A 23,506-nucleotide genomic window follows, 5' to 3' on the forward strand; every position below is an offset into this window, starting at 1 on the left:
TGAGATTTAATTCTCTCCTCATTTTCAGCTCCTCTATTGAATATAAAAGACTTGCACTTTGGGGCTTTATCGTGTCACATTGTAGAAAGAGTAATGGGATCCCTGAAACTGTGATCCTTTTTTTAAAAACAACTTCATTTTTTCATTTTTTTGCTTACAGTATTGATAAAACTGTTTCACGTTTCTACATGGAAAACAAGACCCGTGTAAATATCAAAAGCCAAACAGAACAACAGTCTGGTTGAGACAACAATTTATTAAAGAGACTGGAAGAGAGATCTTGCCCGAGAGTTTCTGTGTATCTCATTTCTCCTGCTCTTGCTTATCATGCCGTTTATTCACTGACATTATGTGTTCTTTCCAAGCAAGAGTATCCAGGGTTCAGTTGGATCTACTTCAAGGTGAATCAGATAATCAAGTTTTCTTTCATAGCCAAAAACAGTTTGATATGGATTTTGTGCAGTGAGTGTATATGGCTGTGTGATTTTGTTTTGTACTCTTGTTTCCCTTCCTGTGTTAATCAGTCGGTGTGGGTCGTTGCCTGTTAACCCTGTTTGGTTTTTAGGGAAACCTGCCCCCGGACTACCGGATCAGCCTCATTGACATTGGACTGGTCATTGAATACCTCATGGGCGGGGCATATCGGTGTAACTACACCAGGAAGAGGTTCCGAACTCTATACCATAACCTCTTCGGACCCAAGAGGGTGAGTGAATGAGTCTCACCTGAATTATCCTCTTAGTGTTTAATCAATTTCAGATCTACTGTCATTAATCCAAGGAGCAGCACCAGCTAAATGAGCCTCATTATCAAACGTGTCCTCATAAGGATAAGTGGATAATAATATATTTCTTATACTAACATATTTATCAGAGAGTCTAAAGGTCAGCTGCGCTTTGCGGATGGTAATTAATTAACTTTTAGATGCAAGTTTTGATGATTTTTACCTGACAAATGGCAGAAAAGGAGATCTGCAGTGGGAGGTCAGTGAGACACGTGACTTTTTTTGGACAAAAAGATGGGAGCGGTTTTTAGTAATTTTGTTTTTTATCAATACCAATTCCAGAAAAATATTAGTCTGAAAGTACAGCAGAAAAATAGGTAGGAATAAAAATGACTGAGTCCAACATTTATGCTGCACTTTTTGAATTTATCACAAAAACCAGAGTTACAACATGAAAAAAATAAACAAAAATGGAGACTTCTTTCTGTTAGAAGGGAGTTTTTCCTTCCCAGTGTCACCAAGCCTGTGATTTGGTGCTATCTAAATATATCTAAGTGCATAATTACTTATGTAAGTGTAATTGCCTGAAATCAGAAAAAGGCACCAATATGTTTAAGGGATTAATTTTGGGTTTCAACTGAGAAGAATTTAGTTAATATGCACATACTTACACAAATTTAGCTTTTATTTGTGTGTCAGGGTGCTGTTGATCAGCACAGGTTAAATATATGAGCATTGCTTCCCCTGTTATTCATTTACACATCAAGTAACGTAGGAACATTGCATGCCCTATCATAAGCCTAATGCAACAAATCATCTTTGTGTAGCAGTTGCTCTTCATTATGCGCCGTCATCATCATCAAACTGCACACAGTTCATTACAACCCCACCAGCAAGTTTTCTTGGTGATTAGTACACACAACCAAAGTGACAAAGTGATCTCTGAAATCGTGCTTTGTTTGATGGTTGTGTTTTATACTGCTGCACATGTTGCACATTATATACATTTCACATTCTGTTTTCTCATTCTGCCTCGAAAACCTGCACACTTGTGAGGAAAATGTAAACATGCATAACTGTATAAAACACAATACTTAATGATGCACTTTGGTATTTGCACATTCAGTCGTGTGATTGTGAGCGTTGTGTGCAAGTGTGTATGTGAACCTTTGTGCATCTGTTTATCTTACTGTACAAGACTGCATGGTAGCCACAAAGCAGCTGGAAAGGCACAGATAACGTTTGAGGTAAGAAACAGGAGAGACAGAGCAAGGAGGCAAAATGAGAGACAAAGAAAGACAGAGTCACCTCCACTTTAACTGGGATTTTCTAGACCAAGTGAATGCACAGCCACATAGTTATGTGCATGCACACATAAACACATGTTAAGGAAGAACAAAGTCTTGAAATAGATGTAGATATCAGAATCCCCACAAGAGATTTGGGTTATTTTTTACCAACTCAGATGATGGCTCATGAATACATAATTCATACATGCCCTGCTTTAATGCAGATACACAGTACTGTACCAGATCTACAAATATAAATTCATTTAATACATGCAAGCAGAAAAGGATTAGATATTATTGCCATATATACAGTCACTCAAATGAGCACAAAGTGCCATCCCTAAGTATCAGTTCCATTTTGAAGCATGCAAATAAAAGTCAGTGATTTACTCTGTTTAAAGGATCTTCTTGGCCTGTAAGTCTTGTGCATAAAAAGTAAAGTGTGCTATAAAATACATTCAACAAGGTCTCGCTGTGTGTTAATGTTTCTTTTTCATTTCTAGCCCAAGGCTCTGAAACTGCTGGGGATGGAGGTGAGTCTTGATCCAATCATGGTTGTTATTTAGTCATTCCTTCACTGTTCCTAACCCTTATCTCTCAAGCCTCTTCACTTAACTGATCTACAGTTTACTCATCTAAATAAGTGTGCTCATGTGTGCCGTGTGCCTCTCAGTAGATGAAGGGAAGCTCTAGATGTATATTTAATCTATTTTGCTGGTTAGTTTTATACATTTCTGAGTCAGCTGAGTGCTTTTCACACAAACAGCCAATAAAACAAAACAAAGTCATTTTGGTTTACAGCTTTTTCTCAGATTTATGGACTTTTTAAAAAGCTGGAGACTCATGCTCCAGACAGTTTAAATGCATATATATCTTGCAGTGCATTTCAAAGCAGTCCTGCTGTATTCAGCTGAATAAGCTATGGATGACCTGATCAGATTCATGTGGTGTGTGGTATAATTTCTTAAAGCTTCACAAAGCACTGTTCCTCGGAGGTATTTATACGCATGGAACAAACATTCCTTTGTTTTTCTGTATGTTGTGAATTTATCCCCCATGTGTCGGTGTGTGTTCTCTGTTGTTTTTGCCACGCCATTACCTTTCTATCTTCACAAAGCCTATTTATCATCTAGCCAGTATGTATGTCAGAAATACTGCTGTTAAAGGGTGACAGCTGTGAACCCTGAAGGGTTTCTTTTGTAATACTTGCAATCATTTCAAGCATTGCGATAATTTCATTTCTGAATATCACTGAAATTTGCTAGCTTATACCAGATATTTGTCACTATCTGTAATTGCTGAATATTTTACTGCTCTGCAATCTTTTATGTCCAGCTGATCTCTTGCACTGAAAGTTATTTTTCAAATGGATTTAGCTGTTTTCAACAGTCTAAATGTGAAATTATGTCATTTAATGACTGACTGGCAGCAGCTATGTCTCCAGAGACAGAGAGCCAACTTGGTGAAAAGCCAATAAATTTACCTCTTGTAAGGTTTTTTACTATTAATTGAACTGAAACTATATTATAAAGAAGTTAAATTATGTTTAAAATCATGCGGAGATGTACATGAGCCCATACCCGCTCTGCGTTATCTAGATTGTTTAGTATTTGGCACATTGTGCTCTAGCTTGTCTCTTCAAAATATAACTTCCCAAGCATTTATAGAAGATCAGTTTAGGCGTCTAGATGCAGTCGAACCAAAGTGTTCTTCAGAGGTTTACATCATGTAAAACTTTCAAATTTCTTGGCTGACACTTGTGATCAGTATTTACAATCCAAACCACATATATGCATAATGTTTTCCTTCTATACAGAAAAGATCTGAAAAATCCCTAAGAAATACTTTTATACAGATGCTTCTGTTTCCCCACTAGGATGACATGCCAATCCGAAGAGGTCGTCAGAAGACGACACGTAAACGAGAGGAAGAGGTAGACATCGATTTGGACGACCCAGAAATCAACCACTTCCCTTTCCCCTTCCACGAGCTGATGGTGTGGGCTGTGCTCATGAAACGTCAGAAGATGGCGCTGTTCTTTTGGCAGCATGGTGAAGAGGCCATGGCCAAAGCCTTGGTGGCATGTAAGCTTTGTAAGGCCATGGCACACGAAGCATCTGAGAACGACATGGTGGATGACATTTCCCAGGAACTAAACCACAACTCTCGGTGGGTGACATGATATATTTTCATGTTATCCCAATCTCTCTCCGTCTGGCTCACTCTTTATCGTTCCCTCCCTCTGCCAGCTTATTCGGTTTAAACAGGATATTCAAGTATAGTTTTATATATAAATAATGTATATTGTAGTACTTAGAAGAGCTGGAAAACATGGAAACATGCTGTAAATGATTAATGTTAACGCTGAGCTAAGAGTCTAGACAGGAGCGTCTACCTCATACATCAGTATATGTAGGTGGATGTACATACACACATGCCTTCCCTCATACAAACTGACCTGTTTCAGACTAGCTCTCATGGGATGTAAGTGACGCACATAAAAAGATCTAATAACATGCATCACCATTAGTTAAGGATGGGCATGTGAGATTGAGGTAATGCCTGAGATGAACACACACATTTGAAAAGATAACCTTGTAATTGACATATTTGGAGTTAATTGTCCAAACAATATTTGGATTCCTGAGTGAGTTTGTATCATATTCTGCGTCATATTCAGGATAATATTCAATTATGAACCAAACATTTTTTATCCATCCATTGTATGTGAAGCCACTAATGCTGATATATATATATATATATATATATATATATAAAATAAAAAAAATTTGTTCATAATTGAATGTGATGCTGTAAAAAATTAATGTCCTGAAATGAAAGTATGAGAAAAGTATTGTGTAGGATTTTGGAACCCAATTAAAAATTTGATATAAGCGATGGTACTGGTACAGATGTTGCTTTGAACATCTGAGAAAACTGTTGTGTTTCTGCATGTATTTGTGTTGGCCACATCATATTTCTTTCATTTATCAAAGATATGTTGCATTTAATATTATCCTTGTAAGTCATCTAAACATTCACCTTGTAACCAATTCACACCGCACAGTTTTTATGTTTGTACATGTGTTTTATGCCATAATAATACCCTCAGACTTGGGGCCAGGTGGCCAGCAGTGTTATGACCAGTTGAATAACATTTTCACTTTTAGGCAAAGTATATTGCTGTCTTGATTCATGACTCAGTGTGCTTGTATACATACTTTATATATTTTCCCAGAGAGTTTGGCCAGCTGGCTGTGGAGCTCCTAGACCAGTCCTATAAACAGGATGAGCAGATGGCCATGAAGCTGCTGACATACGAGCTGAAGAACTGGAGCAATGCCACCTGCCTGCAGCTGGCTGTAGCAGCCAAACATAGAGATTTCATCGCTCACACCTGCAGTCAGATGCTGCTGACCGACATGTGGATGGGGCGCCTGCGCATGCGCAAGAACTCAGGGCTGAAGGTAGTACGCGTCGGGTAGATGGTTGGGTAGAAGAGTCTGTGCATTTAAAAGCAATGTCCTTCTCTAGTGTAAAAGAGTCATGGTTGTATCCCCTCAGACTGCCTGTAAAGTAACGAGATACCTATCAGTTACTCTGTAGGTGATACACCTGCATAAGAAGTAAAACCTACCTGTAGTCAGCATAGCACATAAAATATAAATATACCGTAACTTTCAAGTAATTTAAAAGCAGTATTTCCATGATGTAGCTTGTCTGTCAGAGTGCTGGCATGCATATTTTTCAGCTATAAGATGGATAATCTGTACGTAGCTTGGTCATGCTTCAGAGATTTTTTAAACTCTTGACTATCTCTTATGAGTTATAGGCTGCAGAAGATGTGTGCAAGTGGAAGTGGAGGAAGTCTATAATGAGGACATAATATACAATAATGTAGTTATGTCCTTGTTTCATCTCGTGCACGCTGTGTGCATGTTTATCCTCACTACATACAATTGGCCTGAACCATACGAGTGAAAAATTAACCTAATCCAGAAAGTTCTGTTCACGGGGAATTAAAAAGGTCAAATGAGGAACACCTGAAGGGGCTATGATGAGTCATTGTTCAGGATTTAGAGTGCATGCTGGACTGTGAGGAGTAGGCAGGTCACCACTGGCGGTAAAAAGCGTACGCTATCCACACCTGCCTCTCAGTTTAGCAAAGACTTACTATTACTATTACTTATCAGATGGACAAATCTGAACCTACACCTGGATTGGTTAATACCAGAAAATTATGTAATATCAAATGTTCGTGTTCTCAGTCACTTTGGTCTTCCAGGGTGACCAGCGACACTATTTCATAGCAGATTAACATCTTAAGGTGAGTTTATGTAGGTGAAATGATGTACTGTACTTAAAGATCAACCCAGTCAAGGTTGCTTGTGATGGTGGGAGGAATGGCCATCCAGAGAAAAGAGGTTTATTGGACAATAATAAGCTCGACACTATCAGTGTGATCAGTGCCGGACTGCTGGCTGAACTTCTGCCACAACTTAATTAGTATAAGCCTTCAAAGCCATCTTTTTAGGTCAGAGGGGACGGGAGAACTGACCTTAATTTAGTCACAAAAAAAACCCCCTTGAAACAGAGTGCAATGTATTTTACATTGACGCTCGTGCGGTGAACACCCCTTTTAAGTCAAGGAAAAGCTTTTAGTTAAGACTGGTGGTTAAGATTAGAGCAATATTTGCTCATGTGGGTCTCCAAGACATCTGGTGGTAGAGTGATAGGCAGGGAGCTGCTCAGTTCAGAGGTTAGACTTATTTATGCTGAAGAGTTGCACTGGGATTTGCTGAGGCTGAGATCACACTCATTCATACACCGAGCGAGGGGAGTGATGGGTCCGGCTTTCTAGCATCTCAGAGCGAGAGGATACTGCAAGTGCTTTAAGTGTGATTTGGCCTTTGCAGGAGAGCGAGAGAGAGAGAGCGCAAAAGAGAGATAGAGAGAGCCCTACTAAGGCAAACTCACTGGAGCAGTAAGACAGAAGAAAAAGTGGAAAAAACAAACAAACCGAGATGCATCAAGGAGTTTGTGAAATACGGAGAGTATCATTGTTAAAAATGTTGTCATAATCATCCGTGTGCACAGCTTTTGAATGTATTTATATCACAACTGGAAACTGGAAAGATTTCAGTGGACTGTAAGCTGTACACTGCTTTCTTTTTCTTTTTTACTGTGAAGCACTTTGGTTTTAAACATGCTATAGAAACAGACTTTACTTACTTACCTTATACATCAGTAAGTAATGGTGCGGTTGCCTTAAACACCCTCATAAAATCGGGGATACTACCTGCTTTACTGTGATCCTTTTCATATTCTATATTTAATCCATGCTACTCATCTAACCATCTAACTTTACTGACAGCTATTTTGGTAAATTATTGAATCCGTTTTTAATCTTAGCCCTTAACATATTTATGACGAAACAAACAAAAAATAAAAATTCACTCTTAACAAAAAGATAACTCATTACCCTGATTTTCATCTTTTTCTCTTATTCTTTACTTCCCACTGTGATCACGTTTGACTTGCTCTTGCTTGCCTATTAGCTGCTGAAGTGTTTACAGCACAGCTGCCATTTTTTTTAATAGCCGCTCGAGATGCGTGTGTCCCCGTCATCCATCTTGGCAGCACGGGATTCTTGCTGCATGTCCTTGTCTAATGCCTTTATAATTGACCTCCACCGTTAGACTAGCTGTTGTAAATACCACAGCTTTGTCATTCAGCTAAAAGCAGGTCAGGACAGGATTGGGAGGTGTTCGTGAGAGCAAATGCTTTATTATGTGAGGTTCACATGTGTAAAATAGAGCGATTTTGAAGGTTTTTTTGCTCCAGAGTCTTTGTGTCCTAATTTCCATGGCGCCTCTCATGAAATTAGTGCTATAGCATAACACTCTGTGATTTGTCACTTCCAGCTCTTCCTTCCACATCCACTTCCTGTCTCCCTCATTTGATCACACAGGTAATATTAGGGCTGCTGCTCCCACCATCGATCCTGAGTCTGGAATTCAAGAACAAGGACGAGATGTCCTACATGCCCCAGGATCAGGAGGCCTACCTGCAGGAAAAGGAGGAGGAGGAGCCTGAAAAACCAGTGAAGGAGAAGGAGGAGGAAGACATGGAGTTCACAGTAAGATCTTACTGTGAGACGCAGTACAACTCCGTGGTGAGAGAACCCACCTCAGCCCTGCATAGTCAGAATCGATACACATATTCAGACTATGCACACACAAACACACACGCTTTGTTCGATCTTAAAACTGCACCCAACCCTGACACTGTTTCCTTTTGTAAATATCTCTTGTGGGCAAGTTTTTAAACAATGTCGGTGCTGTCCACAATGAGATGACGCTACACACACTCAGACACGGATATATGCACACAGTTCTCCACGCACACATATTTGTTTCCCTATTCTGGCCAACTGGACACTTCCTGCCAAATTGGCCTTTCTGTTTCTCATCGTCTCAGCAAAGACATGATTGTGGAGTTGTAGCGTCTCAGTCTGTCGCCGCTTGTGGGTTCCCTCGTGTATCTTTCTCTTTCCGTCTATCTTCTCCTCTGTTTCTCTCTCACCCACCCCCTTCCCTTCTCTCTCATTCTCAGCCCAGCTCTCTCTTTGCTTCTTTATTACTTTTGCTTTCTATCTTTTTTCCTGCAAATCTCTCCCTCCCTCTTTCCCCCTCGCTCTTTCTCTCCCTCTCTGGTTCTTTCTCTCTTTTTCCCTTTTTCTTCAAGCTCAGGTCTGATTGAGGTACAGTACTGTATGCTAGCCAATTGCTTCCCCTCACTCTCTACCATCAGTGATGGCTTGCTGCAGCATACCACTCAGCATGGCAGCTGCTGAGCATGGGAGGCCCAGGCTTTTGCATTATATAACCATGTCCGCCTGCTGCTGCAGAGCTTAAATCATGCAAAGTCTGAGCACCTTCTCCCAGCTCACAGCAGAAGAGTTGGTCCATCTGCATAGACACAAAAAGTACCGAAGAATTAGAACTCGCTCCATTTCAGTCCAGGTCAGTTCTAGCGACGATGCCAGGATCCAGCTTGTGTGTTCGAATGAAGACTGGAATTTGAAAATCAATTTCAATGCACAAACTGAATCCGTGGCTGTCGCGTGAAGCGGCTGAACTGAAGTTGAATGCCTTCCAGCACCACTGTGCATATTTTCCATCTTGCATTGAGCAAGCCAGCAAGCCAGTGCAAACATTCACGAAACGGGTCTTTTTTTTACACTTGCAGTCCTTGAGGCACTCTGGCGTTAAACAAAGATTCCCCGCTGCTAGAGAATGTACTTGTAAAGAGCCCCTTCCTGTTGCCCTGGCTTCTGACTGCACAAATGCAGCGTCACTTACTTATGAATCACACAAAGATTCATACATATATACACGGACTGCTACACCACAGAGGGAGATTGTATTTTCGTGATATGATGATCAGATGCTTGGCATAGAACACACTGTAATGGATGTAAAAGCCTGTCTGATAGCTAAAATGCATGTTTAGTGCAGTTAAGGCATGGTGTGATTTACACACTGGCGTCTGAATTTGTTCATCCTGAAGGCCCTGTCTGTGTGTGCCTTGGAGAAAACTTTAGCTCTATATGTTTCACATATTTGGGGCATAAAACAAAATAGAAATCCTCTAGTTCTTACTAAAAGTGCTCCTTTTCTTCTAATTTCATAGAGGTGGTTTTTATGACGAGTCTACCTATTCAACGCCCTGGGATGTACACCGACTCCTCATTGCATATTTGAACCATTTAGACCAGCTTTAAAACTTTAAACGTTGCCCAGGTCTGTTACACTTGTTGACTTAGAATACAATTCCTCTCAGAGGTCTGGTGTTGCTTTGACATTAAGACCATGACCCATAAAAAAGTGGGCTCCGAACCCTCTCTCATGGATAAGGAAATGTGTCACAGATTGAAGTGAGATATCTATGTCTTATCTTTCCTTTTTTCTGTCTTCTTCCTGTCAGTACCTTGTCTCTTTTTTGCCTCCTAATTGTTGTCTGAGACACAATCCATGAGTGTCCATGTCTGCGTAATACTCTGTTACCAGCCTTCCAGCCTTCACCCAAACTCCACCTCAAACACACATTTCACATTTTGGAATGATTGCATTGCTTGTGCTTGCTTCTTTAATTATGATATTAAAACAGTGCTGTAGCCCATAATTTAACCCTCTCCCCCCTTCTCCCTTTTCTCTGTTATTCAACTCTTCCTCCTCCATCCCAAATACTCATCCTCCTATCCATCCTTCCTCTGCATCTCTACCGACTCCTCCTCCCCCACCTTTCCCATCCATCACATTTCCCTCTTCCCACACTCTCTATACTTTAAATCCTCACACCTCTCACTCCTTCCTCCCTCGCTCCATGTGGGGTTTGCATTCGCCCAGGCAATGCTGGGCAAAGTAACCACAGAGACATCCAGAAAGAAGGATGTTGAGGAGGTTCAGAACCGCCACCGCCTTATCCCCATGGGACGCAAGATATACGAGTTCTACAATGCACCAATTGTCAAGTTCTGGTTCCATACGGTCAGTGTCAGTTTCAGCAGCACCACCTACATGCTCTGCTTCCTGTTGCTACTGTCACTGCTTACTGTATTTCTGCAACAGCATCAAAAGCCTCTACTTTCACGCTCCCTCCATTGTCATTAACCTCCCGTTCCAACCTGACATTGCCTGGCTTGACGGTGTGGGAAAGTATAGTATGAAGTAGATCTGGAGGCTGATGGAAGCAGCATTGAGAGAAAAGTATAGGAGGATGAGGGTGGGTAAGGAATTGAATCACACAAGAAGGCTTTTTATTGACAGTGTGAATATTGACTAAAGTTTCTGGGCCATTGCCACTAGGTTAACTACTACAATATATAAATATTAAATTAAGCTTTGGATTTTTCAATTATCTGTTTTAATAGAGCAGCTTACATGTAGAATCTGTAACTGTTTATGTATAGCTTGTGTGGTACAGTATCTGCCTATGAGCGTGTGTGCTTTGTTTGATTCTGGCTCATTTATTATTTTTCCTTACCCTATCTTGGGTTGCCTCAATTTGCTTGCCCAGTGAAAACATCTCTTTAGCACCGGCAGGGATTTCGCTGTTTATTTATGCAGAGAAAATATTTTCACTGCTCTTTGTTTCATCCTGTTTTCCTCTCTCTGGCTATTCGCTCTCCTTCTCTTCTCCACCCCCCACCGTCTTACCCCACTTCTCCTTTCTGCCCTTCAGGTTAAAGAGAAATACTCTGTGGTGCCTTTCAACTATTGCAGATGTGTTCTCTGAGCCAAAATGGAGTTTTTAGTCTTGTTCCCAATTTAGATTTATACCTATGACCTGATGTGTGCTGTCCAGGTTTAATAATTAGCTATTGTGTGAAGCAAATGTGCATGTGTAGAATGAACACCGGTAGAATGCTTGTTTTGCAGATGGAAAAAATATGCGTATAAACCAGAAAGCCAACATGTTTTTTAAAAGATTCAGGAGACACATAATGGAGGTACCTTGACCCCAAATATCTTTTATCAAAGCCTGAAAACTGCATTAATGGGAGTTGCAATGAGGGTCAGGACTTCACTCAATATGTGTTTAATTTGGGCAAACCCCCTTTCACTGAATCTGTTTGCAGAGAGATAATTGATCTTCATTCGTGTAAAGTTTGCTAATGTGTCTGAAGCGCACAAACTCATAACCATGCTGATTTTTCTCTGCTGTTGCATCACTATGCAGATGGCATATGTGGGCTACCTGATGCTGTTCAACTACATTGTCCTGGTCAAGATGGACTTGTGGCCTTCTCCTCAAGAGTGGATTGTTATCGCTTACATCTTCACCAATGGCATAGAGAAGATGAGAGAGGTACAATAGACTATAAATGTAGACCTGTAGTGACCTCTCTAAGCAAGTCTTCCCTACCGGCCAGCCAACTGAAGACCCAAAGTGTCTCCGGCAGCTTATTTAGTGAGTTCAGTGGTGGAGGGCAAAGGCTAATCATGATGTCCATATCATCTAAGTCTCATAGCAAATAGGTAAAATGTACATATATCAGAGAAATAGATGTAAAAGAGTGTTTGGTAGTGGAGATGCAGGCAGGCCACAGAAATGGGAAAACCATGAAAGCAAAAGAGTAAAGTGAATAGAATATAAAGGTATGTGGCCATATTATGTTCATCCTCTGTGGCTTTGTTTTTACTGTAAGTATATGAAATGCATTCATCATTGTGTCAGCTCATTCTGAGCTGTTAGATTCTCCGATAGGTGAACTCATGCTGCCCTCTTATGGTGGTTGTGATAGAGTGCATTTTTCTGTTGTGCTATTTTTGTCACTTTTTAGAGTCACTGTTTATTTTACCCTTTAGCGTCTGTATTTAATTAATGCCATTTTCTGTCATCTCTGCATTACAGCATCCACATTTCTGTTCATTTTCCTCTGATTGCTGTTTAGATCCTGATGTCTGAGCCGGGAAAGTTGTTACAGAAGGTGAAGGTGTGGCTTCAGGAGTACTGGAACATCACAGACCTCATGGCCATCCTCATATTCTCTGTCGGCATGGTGCTGCGTCTCCAGGAGCCACCGCTCATGAGTTATGGACGGGTGATTTACTGTGTCAACATCATCTATTGGTACATCCGGCTGCTCGACATCTTCGGCGTCAACAAGTACCTGGGTCCCTATGTGATGATGATCGGCAAGATGGTGAGAAGAGGAAGGGGAAGTCAACTCTGTGTGTTTAGGCATCCCTATTATAATCTGCAGTATTTTTCATATTTTCCTTCCATGATCTGGCCTTCATGCCTATCTGTTTACCCTCTGACTTTGCCCAACATCATCTACAGTATACTGACTGTAACAGCTTACTGAGTTTGATGATTGCAAAGGTTTAATCTGTAAGCGGTAAACAAGCTTCTGTGCCTCTTAACTTTATTGTTTGATCGTAGAGAGTTCAAGATCAGAGCCGATACAGACATGGAGATAAAACAACGGGGGGAGGGGGATCAAAGAGCCAGTTCTGTATCTTTCTGATCCTCGACTGTCCTGGGCATGTCCCTGTTTACCTCTGGACGCAGACTCTTTGATATGAAAATCAGCAGTTAGTTAGAGTTACTTAAATTGACAGTGATTTACTCAAATAATTTGCATACGTGATGAGCAGGTTTGAAGTCAACGTTGTTCACAGGCATAAACAGGGTTTTTTTCTGGCTCTGAACAAGCTCAGGGGACTGACTACACATGCAAGCACTTCCTGTCCACATACAGTAAAAACAAATGAGTGTGTTTCACCTAATTTAATATAAATCTTTTTAGATTTATCTTATTATCTGAGTAATTGAGTCATTTTTTTTAATTACACCGCCATTGCTTTTACTTGGGCTCAGGTTTAACCATCTTTTGGTGCCAAGCACTTATCTATGCAGGCTAATAAAGCTAATAAAGAAATGTAAAAATTGCATTGTAGTTACAGCCAAAAGTATCAACTGTGTTCTTACTAGTTTTGATGCTTTATTCTGCTTATTAGTGTGCCTTGCACTTTTCTTTCTTTTTAGTAATAACAACTTTGGTGACAGCTGTAGCTCCAAGTTTGCTTTAACAGGGTATCTGAATGCAAGATGAGCGACAGTCTGAGTGCATCAAAAAAATGCACAAAAGTGTTCGAAGGATAAATAAGCCCAAAGGGAGAGTGTCCCCTTCAGCCCTGAAAGTGCTCAGAGATTGCTCTAAATTAAATGCATTTTAAATATTGACTTCAGGCTTCGTTCCAAAACAAGTTAAATTAAATTTCAGTTGACCAACTTACACTGGGAAGAATACTAATCAAAAAATGCAAATGCAGACCAACTGATTTTCCTGCAGTGACAGACACGCTCATTACCTATTTCCCCATCCAGTGTCATTATTTTCAAAATATCCTGTCCTCGTTTTCTCTTTCCTTTAACCACTCACCTCTTCCCTTCTCCTCTTCCTCTCTCCCTCTGTCAGATGATCGACATGATGTATTTTGTGATCATCATGTTGGTGGTGCTGATGAGTTTTGGGGTGGCACGTCAGGCCATTCTCAACCCTAACGAAGACCCATCCTGGATGCTAGCCAGGAACATCTTCTTCATGCCTTACTGGATGATCTACGGAGAGGTGTTTGCCGACCAGATTGACCGTAAGTTCAGGGGCGAGAGTGTAAGCTGTTAGACAAAATGCGTTTTTGTAAGGAGGAAGGAGGGAGGAATGACGGAAGCAGTATTACTGAAAACACCAGTCTCAGTATGAAATTAGATTTCATTTTCACTCATTTCTTCACAGCTTGAACTATTACTTGAAGATGTTTATGTGCGCACGCATGTGTGTGAGTGTGTGTGTGTAACACATACATAATAAAACTGTTTTCCTCGGAGACTAATTGCATCTGCAGTCATGTAGAGAGAGTGACATTCTGACTCAATAAATTATAAATAGACTGTGAGAAGTGTGTATGTGGAAATGTCCAGAGAGTGAGAGTGCGTTTTGTGTGCTGCTCCGTTCTTATCTTTTTGTGTGGTAATATTTGGTGGTGTGTACAGAATGTGAGGAGTGGCCCAAAGAGAAGAGATCTGAAATAATGTTTTCATTCTTTGTTTCAGATATGCATAGTAGGAAGGTACAGCAAAGGCTGAATGAAAAACTCTGGCTGGTCGAAAATTACTTACGCACTCATGGAACCTGGCGTAATAATGGTCCATCCCACATTGCCCAATGCAGTCAAAATCCCAGTAAATCTATAGCTATAGAACTTAATTTAACCACATCTACCTCTTCCACCTCTCCTTCATCATCGTCACATTAATGCCATGTCATGCCCACTGCTACCACTAGAGGACCACTTGATACAAAAGTGTGCATGCAGCTCCATGCTCTAAGGCTGAAGTTGCCCTCATGTGTTGGCATCTTGGGTCAGCTACTGAATATCAGCAGTGTTTTCTACAAATAACAGAGCGGATTTTAAAAGAATCCAAAACTCCTGATTCCCTGACACTATCAGTCTTCTCCAGATCTTTTATTGAGACAACTAGTAGCTTGACCTAAGGCCATATCCTGCAAGCAACTTTAGACTCACAAATTTTTGCACTGGCTGGCAAATGGTAATGTTACATGGCAGCAGCACTATTCAAATGTGTCTGGTCTTTGTTTTTGGCAGGCTTTCACATCAGGAGGAAATATCAAAGTTTAAAATTTGATATTCCGTTGATGTTTCTTATCCTCTCGTTGTTATTCGATTTTTAATTCGTCCCATTTGAAGAAGTGACCCTGCCATGACAACTCCATCTGTCACATTAAACCATGTCACCCTCCCCTTACGCCGGCTCAGCTTCTCACCGAAGCAATTGCAACATTGGAGAAATATTTCAGCCGATAAATCCGACATTTAACGTGACTAAGCACTGAGACTCAAAAGCTAATACAACATCACGCAGGAATAAAAACAAAAGCATCCACACATCAGCACCACAACATATTTATTAACCACCTCTCATCATCTATAATCTGTTTTTTCAAGTGGTTCAGTTGTCAGAGTTTTTAAATCCAAATTTTTTGGAAGGTTAAAAAAAATTAAATGGAAAAATTACTTCAGTTCTCTGTCTTTGGGCTGCATTGCGTGAAACAATTGAGCACCAAGCAATGATGAGTATGAGTAGAATGAATCTCAAAAGCAAACAAACCAACAACAAATGCTGAATGTTCCCCAGATAAGCCACAGCAACTGAACCATCACAGATGGAAAAAACATTCTAAATACATCTCAAATGATTCAGAACAGTCAACCATTGCTGAATGAAGCTATGGCTCGCATATGTGACAATATATTTTAAACACGGACGACATGTTTAAATATATTGTAAACGCAAACTGTGGTGACACATGACAAATGTGTTTTTTTTCTGTGTATGTGTGTATTTTGTTATCAGATGCACATCTGTGTACATAAACCCCTACCATTATGATTTCCACTCTCTCCTACCGCCACTTTAAGAAAAGAAGCATAATGATGAATTATGCTTCTTGTTTGTTTGCAAAATAAGGAAAAGTGCATTTTTTTTAAAAAAAATATATATATATATTTTGAGGTCTGCTTGTCTCTTTTAGTTGATCGAGTATACATTTGAATGTTTGATAGTTTCTTCAATTTTCTTAGTTTTGCTTTATTTTAACTCTGATTATATACAGCATCGTCTGTTTGTTATCTGTTATTATGTGTCTGCATGTATTTCATTTATTTTTTGTGCAAAACATTCTTCTGAAATATTATTAATGATGAATGGATGTCTTTATCTAAAGATATAGTTTGCCTTCTAGTAACTTGTTCGCTTGTTTGTATTTATTTTGTGGTGATGCGCAGCCCCCTGTGGGCAGAACATCACTACAGAGGACGGTGTGGTGGTGGCTCTGCCTCCGTGCAAGACGGGTGCCTGGATTGTTCCAGCGATCATGGCCTGCTATCTGCTGGTGGCCAACATACTCCTGGTTAACCTGCTCATTGCTGTGTTCAAGTATGTAAAACCCTCCAATAGTTTTAGCTTTTGCACTTTAAGTAGACACCGCAGTGTTTTAGAAATGCAGCGAAGCACAAAACTCAGTTATTTTTGGCTGCATGAAGGCAGAAATTATTTATTCTTGTCCTCTAGCTCTCATAAGAAAGGATGACAAAGATGAGGATTCATCTTAGCAATATTAAATTGTTTTTATTGATGTTTTTTTCCCTCATATTCAAAAAAATGGCATCACATGTAACTTTTATTTGGGCACTGAGGCTGGTAGCTAATTATAGTATCATAATGGGATGGTGGTTTTTCCACATGGACATTATCAGACTAATGGTCGGTTGCTGCTCTTTTATATAATCAATGAAGCAAATGCAGTCGTCCTCTTCTCTGCATTAGTGTTATTACAAAAAAAGCAGACAATATAAGACACAACAGTTAAACTGAAGGTTTAGTCAGATTTTCTCCTCAAAACTCTCTTGATTCAGTTTATTTTAGCTTACAGCAGATGTAATCTTTCTCGGCTTGTATGGCGTCTCTATCTGTGATTGTCTGTAGTAATACATTCTTCGAGGTCAAGTCCATCTCCAACCAGGTGTGGAAATTTCAGCGCTACCAGCTCATTATGACCTTCCATGAACGTCCGGTCCTTCCTCCACCTCTCATCATATTCAGCCACATAACTATGGTCCTCAAGCACCTGTGTTGTCGATGGCGCAAGCATGATGACGATGAAAGGGACTATGGACTGAGTGAGTTGCACACATACAATAACAAGCTTTTTGTAATAGAACTCGTTACATTTATTCCATTTTAGTGCAATAAAAGTGTCTGTTTACGAAAAAAGAAATCTCTTCAGTATTTCTGAATAGTTAGCGTTAACACACTCAATCCCTTTCATCCACAGAGCTTTTCATCACAGAAGACGAACTGAAGAAAGTCCATGATTTTGAGGAGCAGTGTATAGAGGAGTACTTCAGAGAGAAAGATGACAGATTCCACTCATCCAATGATGAGAGAATCAGAGTCACTTCTGAAAGGTCAGACATGGCTGCACTCAAAAGCAGTGTCCGTATTAAAACCATCAAACAATAGAAATATAGAACATATTTCAATACTTATTTCCATTTTTCTTTTTCTGTACAATGGCCAAGAGAGCCCAGCGCACTCTAGCAAAAGAAACTAAGGGCAAAGAGAGAAAAGAAGCTGATCAATCTGATAACACAAAAGTGAATTTAGAATTTCCTTTGGCGTACAGAAATGTGTAGCTAAGAACACACACTGTTTTCGCTTCTCTACTCTACCCCCTCCAGTGCTTTTATGATGTTTTTCTCTCATTTCTGTCTCCTCTGTCAGGGTGGAGAATATGGCGATGCGTTTAGAGGAAGTCAATGAGAGGGAACACTTCATGAAGGCATCACTACAGACTGTTGATATTCGTCTGGCCCAAATGGAAGAGCTAATTGGACGAATTACTGGAGCGCTGGAGCGCATGACTGGTGTCGAGCGCGGGGAGGTCCAAAAAGCACGTTCTCGGACTTCGTCTGACTGCACAGACTCTGCATACATACTCCGCCAGGCTGAGTGCCCTGAAGCCGCATACATTCTCCGTCAAAGCAGCTTTAACAGCACAGAGGGGAACTGCTACCGCCTCCAGGAGGCTCTAGAGGGAACAGCTGAGGGTTCCATGTCTCCTCCTTCGCCCACTGGCATAACAACACGGACCAGAAGTCATTCATTTTATGTTGGAGCTGGTCGTGCTGCTGAACGGGGAAGTAGAGCTGAGCGAGCTGAAAGTTTCTTCAAAGACCGCTCCCTCAGTCTCCACAGAGCCAACAGCTCACAATCTGTGTCCTCAGCTGCCGGCCCCAAGGAGTCTAAGCCCCTCCCACTGGCGACGTTATCGGTCTCCCAGCAGCACCGTCCGTCATCCTGCATTGATATCTATGTCTCAACGTCTGAAGAGGTGGGGCCTGCGGAGGTCTTTCTAGATCCTCTCCGTATGGTCCCACCTCTCCAGAGAGACTCCTCGCTGCAGTCAGATATAATAGAGACGGTGCTGCCTGGAGGCCGGGAGTTCAGCAGTGCTGCCACCAGCGGTTTGGGCGACAGGCACTCGGAGGGCGGTGCAGGCAGCAGCGGAACTGCTGGAGCTATGTTTGATGATAGTGCTGCAGCTGATTTGTCATTATGCTCAGCACATCTCTTACCAGACAGCACATTACCTCCTTGGGATATGGAACCATCCCCACCTCCCTCAGCAGGGCTGCTCGAACGTTCTAAGAGCAGCCGCTACCTCTCTACCGCAGGCACAGGATTCCTGGATGAGCCTCCTCTGGTCAAGTCACACAGCCTCATGTTCACACCAAGAAGCTGTTATGGTGGGATTGGGGCCGGAGTCCAGGTAAAGGCCGCGGAGTACACCAGCATCACTGACTGCATCGATACACGCTGCGTCTCATCTCCATACACCCCCGCAGAACGCTCGCAGTCACCTGGAGGTTCCACTTCATTCCCCTTTGATAAGCCGTCGGACGTTGGTTCCTCTCATCCAGAGAGAGAGGCAGAGCTTAGTCACACAGAGTCTGATCCTGAGGACCCTGATGACCTGGTTCCACCCCCTGATACCCCTCGGCTAGGGGTCCTAGGTGGCCCCAGTGGGGCCCCTCTCTGCTCCCCCTTCTCCAAGCTGGAGCGAGCAAACAGCTGCTCGTCAGACGACTCCCATCCTTCGCTCACGCTGGCTCCTCCGCACCGGAAGAGCCTGTCGGTGAGTGAGAGGATGGAGAGAGGACCGGGTCTGGGGGCAGACAGGGGGCCTGGGCCTGGGGGGCGGGGTCTGGCAGGAACCAGAAACCCCTTCCTCAGGAGCAAGTCTGGAGCAAGACCTGACACAGCCAAAACTGACAGCCTCTCAATGAGGAAGCTGGCAGCTCCGTCGGCTTTCCGCAGCTTCGATAGACAAAACTACACGTGACAAGGATGTGTAAGTGCACTTGCACACTGTTAGGACCAGAGAGGAGTATTGTGAGGGCCGAGGGCTAAAGTGATAGCAGGGTGAAGTTGCCCTTAGATGCTAATCTGGACGAGATCTAAGGTTGTTTTTTTCCCCCGCATTATATCTCAGATTAGAAAAATGTATTCATAGTCAGTATTGAAGGGCAGCTTTACTCTGAATCATGAATCTGCAGAGAAGGATTGGAGATATAGGGGTCCTACTGTACACCAGTCAAAACAAAGAGCTATGAATCTAGACTAGTTTTTACCTCTTGTAGCTAAGTAACTCTCAGTTTGGTGTTATGGCAATGGAAGGTGTATTCGTACTGTATGTCTTCCACCCACCACCTTTACTTCAAGTAGACATCTTTCACTGTGTTACATCACATATCAGTCACACTAGTCACACACAAAGTATACTGTTACTCCTAGCAGCTTTATATGGTAGACACTGTCAAGTCTGAGAGGCCAAGGGAGAGGAGAAAGAAAGAAATGACACCCACCTCTTTTGCCAACATAGAGTCATTACTACTGCAAAACCTTACCTTCAAATACATTTTCCCTGCTTCATATAATCCTAACTCGCATAAACTCAACCCAGAAAGACACTAACATTTCTGGCCACTTTGTGAAGAGATCAGAAGTCTTTGGACTTCACTGCACTTCAAATTACCTCTAAGTACTCAATCTTTCACATAATAAATAAATATTTCATTTTTGAAGGATACAGTTCTTTCTCTTCTGTTTGTATATTGTAGCATCAGAGAGGAAACGGCTAAAGCACTCATCTTTGCCAGAAACAAAGCAGCATTTGAACACACTGCAGTCAAAAAGTCGGCATGCCACCATGTATCTCCTGCGGCCGTGCTTGAGGCACTGTCCTGAGGCATCATGTAAGGGCGTGAAAGAGAAAGGCGCTCCGCGTATGGTGACATCCTCATGTTTATCCGCGCACACACTTGGTCAGTGAAATCCTACATATCACTTGGAGAGATACCTTAGTTTATACCTGACTCCAGAGAGCTTTTACAAGTGCAATTGCAATAGATGGGGACAAGGGGGCGTTATGAGCCTGTGTGGGAAGCAACGCTTGCTGGGCAAACCTGATGTGAACCTTAGTTGCCCGCACCTGACACCAAAAATCTTTTCACTCCAAGAATCGTAGCTCTCTTGTAGCCCAGCCCTCTTCCTTCAGGTTTCGGCAGTGGCATTATTTTTGAAATGGTTTTTACATCCGCCTGCACCTAACAGATCCGTCCTTCATCTATCCAATAACTGTCATCCATTTGTTTTTCTCCTTTCATTCTTTTTTTTAATTGAATTCAAAGCAGGTCACTGCAAAAAGAGGCTTATTTTAAAAAACACACAAAAAAGCAGTTGCCTAATACTAAAACAAATGTTGAAATAAGCATACAGATCATATTGAAGGACCTTGAATTTATTTCTGATTGATTTATATTTGGAAAAGCTTTGGAATGAGTTGCCAAGTATACACATTCTAGCTGAGATTTATTAAGAAAGGCATGCATTTTAAAGCGGCATGAAGGAGGAAACATAGGGTCATTAATATTAAAAGATGAAAGCCAGATCAGTGTTTTTAAAAAAGTTCTCATTTTTTTTTATTGTAAAGAAAGAAGTCTGAAAAAGAAGATGTCTTTTTCCGATAGCTTTGTAAAGACAAAATAGCTTCAATCAATAGAATTCTTACTGATTTTTAATGTTTGTTTTTATATTTTCTCACTCTTATGATTCAGTTTTAATCATGTTGCTCTTCTTTTGAGATTGATTCTATTTATTGACATTTTCTTGCTCCTTATTGATAATTGCAGTAAATGCCTGTTTGAATTACAAAAATCAATATTTATATCTTCTCAGTGATATTTTTGTCGAGTATTTTCTAATTAAGCTTTTCAATTTAATAAAAGATGACCATCTACATGCACTAAATGACGATGTATTATATTATTTATTAAATATATAGACTTGTCTGATATAATGTACATTTCGATCATATTTAAAGTATTTAAAGTAGTTTTTATTGTATGTTTTATCAACCAGCTTATGAGAATTTTCTAATGTTGACAAGGCAATACATAGTTGCCAGTATACCAAACTTAGGGTGCCTTTTGGGCATGGATGGAGTATGTGGGGACTGAAGTGATTCATAAATCTGTGAATTTCCTCTTTTCATCTTTGTCTTCTGTTGTGAAGAGGCCAAAAAATCAGTGGTTATGTTCACAGACATTTGTTGTTCTCTTTGGACACATCTGATGTACAGAGTGGGGGAATTGTTGTTATCTGTAAACTGTATCATTGCTTGTATGGGTATTTATTTGAATTTCTTCACCAGAACACATAAAAGATCTCACTGACAACAATAGCTTTGGAGGACAAAAAAACAAACAAACCTGCGCACGAAAACGAGGGTGAGGATGTGATATAAACAGTAGGTGTCATTGCAGTAACTGGTCTTTCTTGCTCGAATTGGATTAAATCATGTGGTACTACCCAAATCTAATGATCCAGGACTGTTAAAAGCCCCCAGGTGATGTCTCTTAATTTGCGAGCTACAAAAAACATTAAACAACTGTGGTCCTGGGCAAAGCGCCACACCACGTGACCAGTTACTTTTCTAGGTAGAATCTGGAGATTGTCCCTTTAACTTTGTAATCACAACAGAAGTTGCAGTTAACCCCAATTGTGTGCAGTGGCTGGATGGCAAACCTAAAAGATGAGAGTTTTAATTTCCTCAACACATATGTAAGTCATAGCATAGTTTAAAGATGAAGGTCAGTGCTCAGGGACAACATTACCCCAGTGATGCAAGATGGAAAGTTAATCGTTGAAAGAAAGAAAGAAAGAGTCCAGTATAATCACTGTGCTTAATGAGTCTAACCCAGAATCTTTTTGATCATAGAAAAACTATATATTTTTGTGTTTAGGTGTTCAGAAATGGCAATACAATGCATGAATGTCTTCATACCTGATCAACTTGTTCTACCACAAAAGTTGAAAACACCAACAGTACAAACAAAAGTGAGGAATGTCTTTGCAGTCATGCTTAGTTGACTCTTGCATTTTGAACCAAACCAAACTCTGTCTAACCAAATGGAAACACGCTGAGTCACAGCTGTTGCAGACGGGATTAACTAGGCAGAGGTCACCTCAGTCGTTGCAGGGCCAGTCAGAAAACAAAATGACCGCGTTGGAATGAAAGTTTATGCCCTGCTATTTGACCTTACATTCTCTTTTATTCTTTTCAAAGTTCCTTATCCTCATATACGAGAGAGCATACAAGTCCGAAGCATGTAGAAACTTGTTAAGGTTTGTACATGATTGTGTTTGCGATATGCTGACGAGACTGTTGTGGAAGGTACTGACAGGAGGCATGCGTGTGTGCGTATGTTTGTACGTGCGTTTAATTAAACTGCGTGTGAATCGGAAGTGTAGATGACACTAATAACTGGGAGGCATGCCAACACAACACAACCCAACAGAATCTTAATGTACAGTATTTTTTAAATATTTTACTACACTGTCTCTTAAAGTTTTGGGGAATCATGAGCATATGTGATAATAATAATCAACAGATTTGCTTCCCTCCTATGAAACCTGTGACTCGTAAGCTTTAGAGTATCACGCACATGTTTTTTCTGCAATAACTTCTGATGTTGTTCGACTAAAAGGGACTTATCCCTCTACTGGTCACACTTTATTTAATGTCCTTTAAATGCATGCAGTTCTTCCACTCAGAGTGTACAGAGATGATGTGTAATGATGACTGAGAGAAAGATAGAGAGAGATTATAATATGAAATTAAAGTAGTGAGTATTTGGATGCAAATACAAATCTGTATTCTTCAATGTGAATAGGATCATGTCTGGCATGCATTGTTAAATAAACAATTAAATAGATTTGTGTCTTGTCTGTTTTTAATTCATGTGGATACTCAAGCAATGAATGACAGCACACT

The 23,506-nt window shown here is 40.8% G+C and overlaps 1 protein-coding gene across 4 annotated transcripts in view; it reads left to right on the plus strand.

The window, feature by feature from the left end:
• The window catches only part of trpm3 (transient receptor potential cation channel, subfamily M, member 3), a 124,459-nt gene extending 101,012 nt beyond the window's left edge, over positions 1 to 23,447 (plus strand). Inside the window, exons 13-26 of one of the 4 annotated variants that reach the window (XM_026187097.2) lie at positions 566 to 706; positions 2,517 to 2,546; positions 3,890 to 4,182; positions 5,252 to 5,480; positions 7,985 to 8,188; positions 10,425 to 10,565; positions 11,758 to 11,886; positions 12,473 to 12,724; positions 14,006 to 14,180; positions 14,641 to 14,769; positions 16,395 to 16,545; positions 17,095 to 17,288; positions 17,444 to 17,576; positions 17,893 to 23,447. In XM_026187097.2, the coding sequence (XP_026042882.1) occupies positions 566 to 706; positions 2,517 to 2,546; positions 3,890 to 4,182; positions 5,252 to 5,480; positions 7,985 to 8,188; positions 10,425 to 10,565; positions 11,758 to 11,886; positions 12,473 to 12,724; positions 14,006 to 14,180; positions 14,641 to 14,769; positions 16,395 to 16,545; positions 17,095 to 17,288; positions 17,444 to 17,576; positions 17,893 to 19,513 (3,822 nt within the window). In that variant the 3' untranslated portion in view covers positions 19,514 to 23,447. The remainder of the gene's footprint in view (positions 1 to 565; positions 707 to 2,516; positions 2,547 to 3,889; positions 4,183 to 5,251; positions 5,481 to 7,984; positions 8,189 to 10,424; positions 10,566 to 11,757; positions 11,887 to 12,472; positions 12,725 to 14,005; positions 14,181 to 14,640; positions 14,770 to 16,394; positions 16,546 to 17,094; positions 17,289 to 17,443; positions 17,577 to 17,892) is intronic. The other 3 variants (XM_026187102.2, XM_080287499.1, XM_026187105.2) reach the window with 3 other exon arrangements.
• The last annotated feature ends 59 nt before the right edge of the window (positions 23,448 to 23,506 follow it).

This window comes from Astatotilapia calliptera, chromosome 12 (assembly GCF_964374335.1).
Source record: "Astatotilapia calliptera chromosome 12, fAstCal68.1, whole genome shotgun sequence".
Taxonomy (NCBI): domain Eukaryota; kingdom Metazoa; phylum Chordata; class Actinopteri; order Cichliformes; family Cichlidae; genus Astatotilapia; species Astatotilapia calliptera.